Genomic DNA, 15,748 nt, shown 5'->3' on the forward strand with positions numbered 1-15,748 from the left:
TTAATAGTAATTGCAGCTTCAAGCGAAAAGTTGTTTAATGTTTAAATCACTTAAACGCGCATTATCAATTCGAAGCTATTTGCTTTTCATTTTTTTTTTTTTTTTTGTATAATCAGTTTTGCTGCCCCCCCTGCTACGACTCTGCCTGGTCTTGAGCCACGCCCAAGGCCCTTGTAATTTTATGTGCAAATTTTAATACTTTAGCCTGCGTGCAAAGAGCAATCAAATTTTAATTATATTGCGCTGTCAGCGCAGCGCTGCGCAGAAGGCGTGTGGCATGCCCCTCGAGGCAGCAGATGAAATTGCACTTATTGCTAATACGCTCGCAAAAATAATGCGAATATTAATAATATTTGTGTGCGTGTGTGTGGTTCTGTGTGTGTTTTGCAGATGGAAACGCATGAGCATGGCGGCAAGTTTCCAAAGGATATGGCGCGTGCTATGGAGTGCAACAGCGATACGGATGTTATCAGCCCCACGGGCACCAGCAGTTCGGGCGGCGGTGGCGGCGGCGGAGGAGGACCAGACAACAGCGGTGGCCATCATAAGCGGCATCACAAAGGCAGCAGCTCCTCCTCGGCAGCAGCGGCCGCAGCAGCGGCAGCCGCTATGGCTCACGATGATGCGCACTCATCGGACAGCAAGAGTCCCAGTCAGCGGTAAGTTCTACACATACACACACACACACACAAACACATGCATACACATACGCCATCAGCCAAGGCATACAAAAAGGTGTTACAGATACACAAATACACTCACACATACGCCAACACTATTCATGCCAAAAGGTGTAAGCCTTCAATGAAACGAGTTAAGAGCTTGTCAAATAACAAACAGCAAACAAAAACAAACAGACAAGCCAAACAAACTGAATTTGAGCGCCTGAGCGTTGCATATTTTAATACTCTTACTACTCGCACGGTAAAGGCGGCAACAAGCGTTGCGAAATATTTAAATTATTTAACTGAATAATATTGTTAAGACCGCAGCATAAGCAACGTAATTAAAAATGTTAACAAATGCATAAAATTCTAAAACAACTTTTGTTTGCGCTTCGAATTTTCGAAAGCAAAATTTCTTAAATTCAATTTGTATGATAAGCCATAATTGAAAGCTGCTCAGGTCATAAAAAACCAAGGAAACAAAAACCTGCGGGTACATTACATTATTGCACAACACTCACACACACACACACACACACATACATACACATACCTATTTATACATACTACATGTACAAGAGTAAGCGCATAATTGATTGCCAACAGTAAATATGTAGCATACTTTGTTGGGCTTCGCTTGTATACAGATATATATTTGCCAAAAGTAAACGTACATACACATATACATACACATACACATATATACTTACATACACACACATATATAAAGCGTTTTGACACATACACATACATATGTATTTTGTATACTCGTACATGTTTACACACTTTGCGCTCTTGTTTTTGTGTTTTCTGTTTTTTAATTTTTACTTTGTTACATATTTTTGATTGTGGTTGTTCATTTTGTGTGTTGCGCCAAGCGGCAAGCGCCAAGCGGGTAATGTACATGGGTTAGTTGAATCAACAGCAATTAGCAGCCATTTAAATTGTCAATGTTGTGTGTGTATTGTCAATGCTTCAATGGCTTCCGCTCGAACTCAACTCAGCAGCTCATGTCGCTGTGTGTGTTTTTTGAATTTTTAATGTGTACACTTTTGGTTTTGCGTGTGAAAAATGCCAAATGTTTAAATAATAAATGCAACGCCCAGCCTACTGCTTTCGCTTTATGTATGCGTGCCAAAAGAGTTGCAACTGGCATTGGATTCAATTAAAACTTAGTCGAGAGCTTAAGCAATGTCTCTTTCATTAGAGTCGCTTTGTGTGTGGGCATAGGCAATTAGCTGGGCGCGCTGTGTTTGCGCGCTGATTTTCTTTTTCGTTTTTTTTTTTTTGTTTTTTTTTAATAATTAAGCAAAGCATGTTAAGTAACTGTGCAGACAACTGGAGACTCATTTGGCGTGGTCGCGTTGTTAGTTTTGCGAGTTGTCTCTCTTGTCCTTTTTGTTTTGTTCTGGCAATTGCGGTCAGCTTTATGTGCAATCCGCTGTAAATCCTTGTCGAGCGCCCGAGTAAAGTGGGCTTTACTTACAAGTGAATTATGTGTGGGGAGGCGCAAGGCGCTGCTGCTGTGTAGGGATGAAAGCTTAGCGTGATTGGGGACGATTGGGTATTGGCTGGCCTGGCCGTTGAACGTTTTTGTGGGATTTGCCATAATTGACAGCCACACCTGATGTGAAGCTTCGGTGCACCGAAACTAAAGCCAAAGCGTTCTGTTTTTTTTTTTTGTTTTTGTGTAACAATTGTAAACAACAACAACTGCCTTTTAACCCACCCACCACCCCAACCCAAACCCAAACCAATGGAAGATCGGGCAACTCATCGCTGACCAGTGCGCAGAGCAATTGCAATTGCCAGGCAAATAGTTTAAGATTGTACACAGAGAGGGATAGACTTATATTAACGCCAGCGCAACAGCAGCAGCAGCAGCATGAGACTCTAACCATACATCAGCAGCAGCAGCAGCAGCACCAGTCGCAGCAGCAGCAGCAACATTCGGGCAAGAAGCATGTGCGTTTGCATCTGAACAGTCCAGCCTCGGACTGCAGCACGTATTCCAGTGGCAGAGTGATTAACGTGAAGACGCTCTCTTCGTTCATCAGCGAGCATCCAGAGGAGTTGGTTAGCATTGCTAGCAACGGCAGCAGCAGCAGCAATAAGCAACATACAAGCAACAACAGTAATAATCCCAGCAACACTAATCAGACTACAAAGTGGAAAAGTCTGCGTGCCGTTATGGCATATTACTGTTCATTGAGGCGTATTAAGAGGAACGGTGCTTTTACAGTTATACAGTACAATTAATCAACTAACCCTGGTCTCTATCTCTCTAAGTTATGAATACTACTACTACTATTAATAATGCTACTATTTCTACTACTACTACTACTATCTTGCATTTTGCGTCTGCGTGTATGTATGTCTGTCTGTGTCTGTGTGTGTGTGTGAAAACTTTTCTTAACAAAAATGAATCCAATATTAAAACCACTCCGTGCCAGAACTAACCAAAAAAAAACTCAAACTCTTCCCAAAACACAGCCAAAAGTTTTCGATATCTTCTCTGTGTGTGTGCGCACTAGTTTAAGTGTAATCGATGTGCTATCAGCTAACTCGCTCTTTCTATCTATCTCGCTCTACTTAACACACACACACACACACACGCATACAGTTCTTCTATCTCTTACTCTCTATAACGCTCGTTCGTTCGCTCGCTAGCCTGCCCTCAAGCTCTAATATTTGTTACGTGTTGTGCCCTGACACAGTCTCCCTGCTATAAAACTGATAAGTGTACGTTGCTGTGTGAAACTCTCTTTGCTATAAAACACACTCATCAACCAACTGCTCGCTCTCTCTCTCTCTCTCTCTCTCTGTTACTCTCTCTCGCTTTGTGTTTGCTATAAAACTCGAACTTGTGTATTCTACAGAATGACTAAGCAGCCCATATATGTATGAAGAAGAAGAAGAAGCTGAAGAAGGTGTCGCTGTCAGCAGCGAAATTACTCTACATTTCATTACAGCGTTTCGCATTTTCTTCTTTTTTTTTCATTTTGTTGTCATTTTCGTTTTGTATGAGTGTGTGTGTCAGTTTTTCAGCAAACTGTTCATTTTCTATTTTTTTTTCTTGCGCCTTGGCAAGGGCAACTTAAAAAGTTTGCCAACGCTAAACAAGTTGCAACCACGCTGGGGCTAAAGTGCAACTATATACACACACACACATACACAGAGAGAAACACACACATACATAGACTTACAGCAGCAGCAACTTTTGTCTCGCGTTGGCAAAAACAAAAATCTCAGCAAACAGCAAAAGTTAAAGTACCATTTGTGTCTCTCTGTAAGTCTCGCCCGCTAGAGCAAGAGCAAGAGCAAGAGCAAGAGCAAGAGCAAGAGAGAAAGCATGAGAATCGATATGTTTAAACAGTGAGCGGCTGCAACTGCGACTGCTGCTGCTGCTGCATTCTAGTCAAACTTTTAGAACACACACACATACACAATTGTAGGCAATGCGCCTGGGCATATGCCACAAATACGTTTGCTTTTCCCTTCTTATGCGCCTCCTTTTTTTTTTGGCATTGTGCATGCCAAATGAGAAATTGCCTGCTGAATGACAACTTACAAAGAATTTGAATTTAGAAAATTGCAAATTTATGTAGAAAACAGCAACACATACCAATGAAGGTTTCTATTTTTTTACGCTCGCTCGCTCACTCGTCGATGCGACCTAGAAATGTGTGCAGGCACTCGCCAATGAATTTATGCATTGGCAACTTTTGACACACACACACACGCTCAGTAACAGCGACATGCATATGCATGCAGCAGCAGAAGCAGCGCGCAGGGCTGCGGAGGGGGCTTAAAAAGAAAATTTTATGAATACACACAGCTATAGTCAGCAGAATTTTCTAAGAGCTGCGACCCCAAGAAGTTGGCCAAGTGTTGAGCGAATTATGCTGTGTGCATGTGTGTGTGTGTGTGTGTGTGTCGTTTGATGCGTCGCTTTGGGCCATTTGCATTTACAAGTGGCTGCAGTTTGCGCAATTGAATTCATTGTTCGATTTGACAGTCGCATGCCAATTGCATTTTAATTCAGTTGCCACTTAACAACAACAATAACAAAGTAACAACAAAATACACTACAATTCATGTGGAGCTCTCTATTAGGCTGCGCATAACAGTGAGTCAAAAAAGCATTGGCATATTTGTTTAGAGCTTTGCATAATGGAATGGAAAGGAAAAAAGTTAGAGCAATACAACAAATATTGTTTATTTTAAAATACTAAAAAAATCGATTTTTATATTTATATAGTATTGCATACAAAATTAACTAAAACATTTTAATTAATTAATTAGATTTTGATATAATCTTTTATTATTTTTGATTTAAATTAGCGAATTTGGCTTAGAAAAGAAAAACATTTTGTGTTTAACAATTTGTTATATGCCAATACTTGTTCGACTTACTGTGCACAGAGTGTTGCCATTTTGTCTTATTGAAATTGAAGTTCAATATATATATTGCCTTATTATTGCGTATACTCAATATCAATATCGCCTTTAATTTGTCTGATTCTACAGTTGAGCATCGCTTGTATTTAAATTGCGCTCACGCTTTGTGCGTTTCACTTGTATGAACTTTGGCTCGCCGGCTGGGCTGGCAATTAAATGGCTTGAGCCAGCTGTTTGCAATGACAGGCAAATGACTGGACACTTGGCCATGCGGCAAATGATATGTAAGGACATTCCAGGCGCTGCTTGACACAGTTCGATGTGAAATGAGTGCGCCGCAGCAAAATTTGTTTGGTCATTGCGCGCGCTCGATGGCAAATGGCAAAGTGGCATGCGGCAAACGTCACATGTGCACTCAGCTGTGTGTGTGTGTGTGTGTGTGTGTGTGTGTGTGTGGCAGCAAAAACGAAGCAAGCCATTCCTCTTTTGGTTGAGGCGTTAATTGAAATCGGACTTAGGCTGGCAAACCACAGTCAAAGCCGAAATCGACATCATGCAGCCATTAAACAATTTGTTCACACACACACACACACACACTGCCACAATGTGCGTGTGCGTGTGTGGGCATGGCCATTGATTTGTGGTGCAATAAAAAATGGCATTTAATAGTCCTGGTCCGAGTAGCTTCAAAAACTCTTTGGGCCTTGCGGCTTGTTTTCGCTGCTCTTTTGCCTCAGACAAAACTAACAAGCTCATTTTCAATTTATTATAAATCGAAGGCACACTGAAAATGGGCCAATGACCAGCACACACACAAACACACACACACACACACACGCATTAAATGTAATGTAATCTTATCGCACAGCAAGCCCTTTTTCCGCTTGAGGACACGCAGCCCGCATGTGAGTCCAAAAAAAAAAAAAAAAGGGCAAATGCCAAGTCAACAAGGGGCTAGCTATTAATACAAATAAAGTTTATACATGTGTGTGTGTGTGTGTGTGTGTGTGTGTGTGTGTAATAAAAGAAAGTTAAGCATGTGTGCACACATGCTGATGATCATGATCATCCTAGCAAGGATGGCCCCAGGCCGGAAGGGACAGCAAACAAAATCTCTCGCTCTCTCTCTCTCTCTCTCTCTCTCTCTCTCTTACACTTACACTTACACAGCTATTTGTTTCTCTCTCACACACTTGTGCGTGCTGCTGCGTGTGGCAAATCATTTATATCATACAAAACAACAACAAAAAATTACTTTAAATGTTATTAAACAAAAAAACCAAAAACCCAAAATGTTTGTTTAGGAAATCGCGTATCGGAGATGGAGCTTCGGATCCAGATTCCGATTGGTAAGTGCTTTGCGTTGTTATCATTTTGTCTCTTGCACACACACACACGCATACACACATACAAAAATACTAACATATGCTTAGAAATACATGCAAAAGGCTACGCTTGTTAATTTTGTTGCAAAAAAAAAAAATGAATTCAATGCTGATTGATTGCGAATGATCATGATAATGATGCTTGGTAAATTGCGTATACTTAATTGGCATGCGTGCGCTTTTATTTTCAATTGCTGCCAGCTAGAAGAACAACACACAAACACACACACACACGCACACACACACACACACACACTTAGCAAAGTTAAGTGGTTTTTTGGCAAACCCGCAACAAGAAAACCTCACACACATGTAATTAGAGCTGCAACACACACACACACAGACACACACATCGACACCGACACGTGTATAAAGACCATTGCCACGCCTAGTTTTTACATTATTAGTTTAGTTTTTTGTTCATTTGTTCCGTTTGTTTGAGTTTGAGTTGCTGCGTTGCTCTTTTGTTTGCTAGCCTAGCTGCGTTGCTTCGTCGTATGTGCCGCCAACATGGCGTATGAGTAACCAAACCGAAATGCAAAGCTGTAAATACGCACGCTTTAATAAAAATCAAGTTTGTAATTTAGCGCATTATATCATCGCTTTCTCGTGTGCGTGTGCGTGTGCGTGTGCGTGTGTGCGTGAGAATAACTGAGCATAGCAAGCAGCATAAGCTAGAGCAAGAAATTAAGTTTCACAACACTGCATATTTCATATTGCATTCACTACTACTTACCCACTCTATATATCTATCCATAAACTTGACTTGTATATAAAACCGTTTTTAACATTCATCTACATACATAAGAGCATATACTATTTAGTTGGGCTTCGTTTTTATGCTATTGGCGACTAGCGATTTGAGCAGAATGATTAAATTGAAATTCAAAAAAAAAAAAAAAAAAAAAAAATACGCTTACCAGCACTCACGCTTCTCCCAGTTCCATTCTTCCATTTCTTCCTGCCACCTTCCTTGCGCCAAAAGTCTCTCTCTCTCTCTACTAACACTTTAGAGTCCTCAATGCCTGCTTATGTGTGTGTGTGCTTAACTTAAATGTCTGTAAATTGTAAATAATATAGAACGAAAGTCTTACATTTTTTATTATTCGTTCTGTTCGCCTTCTGCTCTGCTGACTCTTATGCAATGTCTGCAGCTTTCGTTTATTGCTTTTATACATATATACATAGCTCTCTATATATGCAGTGGCGGCAACTTGCCCGCTGACAATCAAACTCACTAAACGCTAGAGAAATTCAATTTTCCGTCCACTTGCTTTTCATTTTCATTCTTTTACTTATTTATTTATTTATCTTGCGGTCGTATACACTGCCAAAAGCGATTCCACATTGATTTCTCTACCCAACTTCATATGCACTTTAATTTTAAAAATTAAAGTTTTTGTTGTATTCATTTGCATTGCATTTCATTTTCATTCTTTACTTATTCAATTATTTATCTTGCGGTGCTATGCACTGCCAAAGGCGATAACATATTGATTTTCAAGCTGAAATTTACGCAACTTTAAATGCACTTGAATTTTAAAAATTGAAAAGTTTAATTTTCATTGCTTTTTATTTAAATGGTTTGCCCACAGCGATTCCATATTGATTTTCTACCCAACTTTATATGCACTTTATTTTAAGACTTCTGAATTTTAATTTTTATTGCTTTTCATTTGAATTCCTTATTTATTTATTTTTGCCAAAAGCGATTCCATATTGAAGCACTTTAGCATATAAAATTGAAGATTTGTGAACTTAAAAAGCTTAGCATACTTTTGAGCTGCACAACTAATTAAAGAGCGTTTCAATGTCGACTTACATCTGCACTTTGCTTTTAATCGTTTGTTCTTTTTTTATGTTTTATTATTATTATTGCTGCTATTTATGTCGATTTACTTCGATTGTTTCGATTGCATGACAAACGTTGCGCTGTCAGTGAAACTAACCAACTGTCCAAATATCTAGCACTTATGTATTACCTATATATAACTAGCTAATTAACTGAACTGTCTGAAGGGTTAATGAATTATTACTAACCAAAATGTGTGTGTTGATAAACCAAACCTTTGAACGTTTTTGCATGCCTGATTGCCGTTAGAGAACGTCCTGCTGCACACACACACACACACACACACACACACACGCACAGACAGACAGACAAACATAGCGTAGCATAGTATGCAACAATGAACATTTGAACATATAACATAAGCGAACTGAGCAGTGTAAGCTACGCTCAAACTGCATTCGCAACATGTGTGCAGTAGTGTGCGTGTGCTTGCGTGTGTGTGCGCGTGTGTGTGTGTGCGCTGTGTTGTGTTTTGCGTTGCGTGATGTTACGTATACGGCGCTTGGGTTTAACGTTTTTGCCGTTTAATGAATGTTTATAGCTCTGCCTCAAATAAATGCGTATAGCGTAAGTGTTTCGTGTTGCGTAAGTTATGACGTATTTAGCAAGTAGCCGCACCGTAGTACGCAACAACAATAGCAATCAAATTAGATCAAATATTTAGCGCACGCTTTCTTGCAACCTCAACTGTGTTGCAGTATTTTCTATCTCTCTCTCTATCTCTCTCTCTCTCTCTCTCTCTCTCTCTGTGTTTCTTACTGTAACTCTTTCAAAAAATACAAATTGTTTGCGTAGTTAGTTCGTAGTTTGTAGTTGCCTGCAAGTGTTTTTCAGTTGAACCGCTGGTAGTTAGTTTAGTGCAAACTAAAAAGCGCGCAATTGTTGCAAAGCATTTGATACTTGAACTTTGCATTATCCGTGTACAGGACGCGCTCGAATCAGCGCTGGATGAAGCTACGCACAACCGTGCAAATATCATCGGCCATACAGAAGAAACCACCGCTCAAACGCGAAGATTCATTCCTGAAGCGTTTCTCAACAAGACAAATACCCGAAACACAGGTACGTTGCCACACACACACACACACGCACACACACAAAACTTTAACTGAAATTTCATTTGCAGGAAACTGTTGAGGATACGGGTTCAGAAAGTGCCTCTGGTGACGTCGATAAAACTGTTAAGCGCCGTCGTCGCTATCTGCAGAAACGACGCTCCGTTGTTAATCCAGATGAGAATTTTTACTTCTATTGGCTCATGATGTTAACTATATGTGTTCTATATAATCTATGGACCCTCATTGTGCGGCAGAGCTTTCCCGAACTGCAGGTAACCCCGAAAGTTTGCGCCTTTGCCACATGAGTTATTTTTTAATCAAGCCTCCGAGCACTGAACAAAGTTACATGGACACATAGCTCATGTGTCAGCTTAATGCTAAAGTTTTTTAGTTAGGCAGGCTGGCTGGCAGGTTAGAAGTGCTCGACAAACTTCAATTAGCTAAACTTAAGTTGTCTATTGGGTCGAGAGTTTTCCTTTTTATCTTTCGTTGTTATGTTTTTTTTTTTGTGTTTTGGGGGCTTTACGGTTTGCCATAATGACTCAATTAAAAAGCACGCAGCTAGCTCATAAGCCAAATGCTTGTACGGTTAGTTAGTTAGTTGGCTGGTTGGTTGGCTGTTTGGCTGGTTGGGTCTCGGACCTGTGCAAATGTTTGTTCACGGCCCAGTTAGTTGGGGTGTTTGTCATCAGATTAGAATCGTCTAAGGGCGGACCAAACAAAAGGCTGCGCTCATTTGTGTTGGGGCTGAGAGTTTTGGAGTGGAGTTTGGGTCATGGCATGTGATACACTCATCGCCGTTGACCTTTAGCTTTAGCTTTAGCTTTAACTGACGGGACGGGTCTGGTCTGGACTCTTAACTTTGTGTGTGGCCAGTGGCTTTTGTCAGTTTGGGTAAAAATTGTGTTTGTGATTGCTATTGCGATTGCGATTGTGATTGCGACCACTGTGAGTAACAGATTAGGTCGCTTGTTCATTGTCAGCAGCATTTGCAATTGTGTAATGCATATGGGGGTGGGGGGGTGTGGGTGTGGGTGGCTGGCACTGCAATTAAACATTTTTGCCGAAATATCTGCCCTTGACCTGAACCGTTTTTCGTTTGTAGAGAGCGCAAGGGCGCGGGGGCGCAGCAGTTTGCTCGTTGACTTAATGAAAATGGCAAAAACTAAAACTAATTCATGCAAATCCAATGCAAAGCACATTTCTCAATTTCGAAAAATGCAAAACTCTGACAATGCCAAACTCGCTCTCTCTCTCTCTCGCTCTCTGACATGTGTTTACATTCATCCGTTCTCATCTCTCTGCTCTGCTCTGCTCTGCTCTGTTTGTTTATTCAACAGCAAGCTGTGCCTACCTTTTGGCTTATCTGCGATTCAATGACAGATGTTGTATTTATCTTAGATATAATAGTTCAATTACGCACAGGCTATCTGGAGCAGGGTCTAATGGTGCGTATACTTAATGTGAACAACTCAAACATAAACTAACATTCGCTCGCTCTCTTCTCTAAGGTATACGATGATAAAAAACTCGCCTGCCACTATGTGCACTCGCGTGAGTTCATCTTTGATATGATGGCGCTAATACCATTGGACCTGCTCCAACTGAAGATGGGCACACATCCGCTTTTGCGTTTTACGCGCTTTTTTAAAGTAAGTTAACCCATTATGTGAATTACATTAACAATGTGAATTACATAACTGAACTCTCTATTCTGTTCACTTTGCAGGTATATCGATCTGTGAGATTTTATTACATTGTAGAGAGTAGAACCGTTTGGCCAAATTTATGGCGCGTTGTTAATCTTATTCATATCCTCTTAATATTGGCCCATTGGTTCGGTTGCTTCTATTTTTTGCTCTCCGAGGCGGAGGGCTTTCAGGTAAGTCAAATTAGCCCGAGCTGCCAACTTGGTCGGTCATGGTCATACTAAGGCTCTTTTGGCTTCCAGGGCGATTGGGTGTATCCGTATCGACCAGGTGACTATGCGACGCTGACGCGCAAATACTTGGGCAGCTTGTATTGGTCGACGCTGACGCTGACGACAATTGGAGATCTGCCTACGCCGGAAACGAATGCCGAGTGAGTATGCGACAAGTTTATGCAGAGCCAAGGCCTTGAGCTTACAACAATTTTGCATTTGGGGTTGGGCTTCGTTTCTTCGTTTCTTGCACAGACCGAACTTTTCGGTGGACGGCCCCAGATCCATTCCAAGACGCGGCATTAAGTCTCGCCTGCTGCAGTTTGGCTCTAGTTATGGGTATGATATTGCTAAAACTTTGAATTGAATTGAATTTGTTGGGGGCTGTCCATCAGTTTTTTGTACTTTTTGGTCTTTACTCTTTGGACTGTTTCAAGCCTTGGCTCTCAATTTCCCAACTAGCTTAGCATTAAAGTTTTCGAAAGCGCGTGCAACAGACAGACAGACAGCCTTCAACAGTTCCAATGATATTTTTATCTCAACTATTTGTAGCTGAAATCTCAAATTGAAATTGAAATTGAAATTGAAATTGAAATTGTGCTTTCGAAAACTTTGTGTGTGGCAAAAGAGTTTTCAACACTTTGCGTATCTAATATATCTATCTTTGCTTCTTAGGTATATTTTTACAATCGTTAGCTATCTGATTGGTGTTTTTATCTTTGCGACTATTGTGGGCCAAGTGGGCAATGTGATAACAAATCGTAATGCAAATCGACTCGAGTTCGAGCGTCTACTCGATGGTGCCAAGACATACATGAGACATCACAAGGTAAGTTCACTGTACTTTCGACTTAATGGGAGCTCTCTATTAAACCTCTAGTTAGTAACTTGAACAATTTTAGGCCACTTGAAAATATATTTAGCTCTAAGTTGTAAAGTTTTCCAAGCAAGCCAAATCCGATTTGAAAAAAAAAAAATTAAAAAATATAAAAAACTAGCGGACTTTGTCTCGCCTCAATTTGACGACTTCATATAACAGTGTACCCTGCTATGTAAGTTAACACGGCTGTAAGCGTTAACAGACTGTATACGTTAACAGCGAGTTGACCTGTTAAAAGCGCTAAAGGCTTCTCCGGAAGGTTTTCAAAAATTGTATTACATTTTAACCTTTTGCTGTTAATTATCTTCAACATCAACATTTCAATATATATATGTATATATAGAAGCGCCCGCTTAATTGGATTTTGTTGCTTTTTTTAGGTGCCTGGTGGGATGAAGCGTCGCGTGCTGCGGTGGTACGACTACAGTTGGTCACGTGGTCGGATACAGGGTGGCGGTGATATAAACACCGCGCTGGGTCTGCTGCCCGACAAACTGAAAACCGAATTGGCCTTACACGTGAATCTGAGCGTGCTGAAGAAGGTGACCATATTCCAAGAGTGCCAGCCCGAGTTTCTGCACGATCTCGTGCTCAAAATGAAGGCGTACATCTTTACGCCGGGCGATTCGATATGCCGCAAGGGTGAAGTTGCTCGCGAAATGTTCATCATAGCCGATGGCATACTCGAGGTGCTCAGCGAGACGGGCAAGGTGCTGACCACAATGAAGGCTGGCGATTTTTTCGGAGAAATCGGCATACTCAATCTGGATGGACTAAACAAGTGAGTGGAGCGAATGGAGTTGCCCTTGTTTTTTTTTAGTAATAAACTTTATCGTAGACGCACTGCGGATGTGCGCTCGGTGGGCTACTCGGAGCTGTTCTCGTTGTCGCGCGAGGATGTGCTGGCTGCAATGAAGGACTATCCCGATGCGCAGGAGATTCTGCAGACGCTGGGACGCAAGCGACTCATGGAGGTGCGTTGCGTGAACAAAAAGTATGCAAAGGCGCAGAGCGACAAGGAGGCGGCGGCGTATGCAGCAGCTCATCCACATCATTCGCATGCGCATGCGCATGGGCATGGACACCATCATCAGGTGCATCAGAGCGACAGCAGCGAGAACAGTGCCTCCAAGAAGATTGTGGATAAGCTGAAGCATGACGTCAAAGGCTTTCGCAATGTGCTGAAGAAGTCCAGGTGAATCTCTCAACAGTTGAACTAAGCCTAAGACTAAAGCGTCGCATCGCTCTTTCTCTCTTAGAACTTCACGCAAGAGCGACGAATCGCTGGAGATGCAGCCACTGCATATTACCTCACCACGTGGCAGCAAGATTATGCTGAAGCGCATGTCGCGCGTACGCTCCGACGACAAGGATGCGGACAGCGCCGAGGCCAAGGATGAGCTGCACGACAAGACGCCCAGTCCCATTGGTGCGGGTCTGCCGCTGCTACAGCGTCTGCGCCTGCTCAAGGAGAAGCAGGTAAGTGCCTGTCCCAACAATTAACAAGGTCAGCATTTGTCATCAGCCATTCAACCACCACCCACCACCACCGTCACCACCGTCACCACCACCACCCATCAGTATCAGCCAACGCTCCACAGTTAATTTTCACTCTCTCACCATTTGTCATTGCCAATGTCTTTGAGCTTTGTATGGTTGCTCCCCCCACCCCCAAGTCAGAAGCACGAGCAGAAGCAATCGCTGCCCAATTAAATTAAACACAACAAATTGCAGTCGTCAATTAATTTAATACAACAAACGCCTGTTGATCGCATTGCGTGCTGCTTACTCTCGAGTTTGTTAATGCTTTTCATTTTCCCTCCCCCGCATTGTTTCGTATGCAGTATTAATTAATTAGTGCACCCGTTAACCGTCTCCTATGCTAATCGTTAGTTAATACAAACTTATTAAAGCACATAGTATTTAGCAAAGTCGAATGCAACCGACAGTATAAGACCCTGTGTGCATATAAATCGGCGTAACTGAAATATAAAAAGACAGCAACTTTATATTGGTTTTCGTTTAGCCCGAAACTTTTCTCCCGGTTATTTTTAATGCAGACGCTTTTCAAATTATATCAATCAATTAACTTTTTACTGCAAAGCTTTGTTAGATTCGATTCAAGAAATTTACAAATATTTTTTTTACTTATCTTTTTATGACTTATCTTCCAGATAGAATTTCTTTTCTACAATTTTTCATAAGCTGCCTGCACAGTTATCTGAGCAATAATCGAAAACGCCTTAATTCGAAAGAGCTCTATTGAATGATAGGATAGGATACATACAGATTAAAGGACAACACATTAGTCCTAGCTCTTTTTTATTTAGGTTCTAAAATTTTGTTGAATTGTTTAGATGACTTTAAAGTTTAAGCATAAGTCGTCGCCTATAAAAAATCGGTTGACCAAGTTTTACATAAATTTTTGGCTTATATGTAGCTAAAAAACCATTTTATTGACTTCTCATAAAGCAAAATTAAGACTTAAAATTATTGTATTAAATTATTAAGCGCTGCTCTTCATAGTTAGCCACGAAGGCTGGATAACAAGCTGCTGTGGAGTTGGTTTTGTTTTGTTCTGCTGGGAGAGCGCTCCCCGCTGCTTAGAGGTTGCCTTGCGCTCTCCCATCCTCGCTCAACTCTAAGCAGTTGCCCGGAGTCAACTTAAATTTAGTCGTTGCTGATAATTTGCTGTGAGCTGACGTGCGTCTTACCGCTGCTTATCAGTGACTAAGCATATAAGAGGTAGACTATGTTAGTTAAAAGCTTAGCTAAGTATCATCTGATTTAAGGAGAAGGTCTTCGTGCCATTAAATAACATTTTCTTATTTTAACTGATAACTTAATTGAAAGCTTCTGCCCTTAAAACAATTCAACAAAATTTGGAGGCTTGAAAATTGGAATGACAAAACTTATTACCTTCAATAAGGCTCTATAGGGCTTCTAATAAAAAAATCGAAAATTAATAAAACAGTTTTTGATTTTTATTTTGGCAAACGTCTTTGGGAAAAAAGGTCTGCGTCATAATTTCTGCAAGCGAGAGTTATCCAATGAAAATATATATATTCGAACGCTAGGCTTGAAAAAACTTTGCTAAAAACTAGATGTTTATACAGTTTAGGCTGACAGTCAGGGAAGATTATATCAACGCGATTAACTGAAGTATAAAACTCTGCTGGAAAGAGTTTATGAGACGACTAGCCGAAATAAATATTGAAATTATTCTTTTGATGATGATCTTAGTTATGGTTTCGAAAATGAAAAAATTTAACTTTATTGTAATTAAATACATTTGAGATTGCATTACAGATCTTTAATATATATATAATATTAGTAATGCAGTTAAACTTAAGAATCGTTAATAATAATAATCAACCATGAACCTTAAGGCTCGAGAGCTTTTAGTTGTATATTCAATATTCAATAGATATAGTTATATTATTTGAATGCCCGCTTTTTTAAATGAATCCCAAAATTAGGAACTCTTTGAATTGGTCTGCCTGGCTTTTGTATAGACTTTAAATGCTTTTAATAAAAAAAAAAAAAAAAACACTTTAGTGAGTCGCAGTGTAACCGCTTCACAACA

General features: G+C 40.6%; 1 protein-coding gene across 4 annotated transcripts in view; it reads left to right on the top strand.

Moving 5' to 3' along the window:
* Window positions 1-15,748, top strand: part of LOC108606657 (platelet binding protein GspB) — a 41,228-nt gene that overhangs the window by 19,316 nt on the left and 6,164 nt on the right. For 2 of the 4 annotated variants that reach the window (XM_017996978.1, XM_017996979.1), the window contains exons 3-15: window positions 391-659; window positions 6,371-6,415; window positions 9,230-9,365; window positions 9,430-9,633; window positions 10,702-10,809; window positions 10,873-11,013; window positions 11,091-11,243; window positions 11,313-11,443; window positions 11,538-11,621; window positions 11,958-12,111; window positions 12,543-12,943; window positions 13,001-13,357; window positions 13,422-13,641. In XM_017996978.1, the coding sequence (XP_017852467.1) occupies window positions 391-659; window positions 6,371-6,415; window positions 9,230-9,365; window positions 9,430-9,633; window positions 10,702-10,809; window positions 10,873-11,013; window positions 11,091-11,243; window positions 11,313-11,443; window positions 11,538-11,621; window positions 11,958-12,111; window positions 12,543-12,943; window positions 13,001-13,357; window positions 13,422-13,641 (2,403 nt within the window). The remainder of the gene's footprint in view (window positions 1-390; window positions 660-6,370; window positions 6,416-9,229; window positions 9,366-9,429; window positions 9,634-10,701; window positions 10,810-10,872; window positions 11,014-11,090; window positions 11,244-11,312; window positions 11,444-11,537; window positions 11,622-11,957; window positions 12,112-12,542; window positions 12,944-13,000; window positions 13,358-13,421; window positions 13,642-15,748) is intronic. The other 2 variants (XM_017996980.1, XM_017996981.1) reach the window with 1 other exon arrangement.

Source organism: Drosophila busckii, chromosome X (genome assembly GCF_011750605.1).
Source record: "Drosophila busckii strain San Diego stock center, stock number 13000-0081.31 chromosome X, ASM1175060v1, whole genome shotgun sequence".
NCBI lineage: Eukaryota > Metazoa > Arthropoda > Insecta > Diptera > Drosophilidae > Drosophila > Drosophila busckii.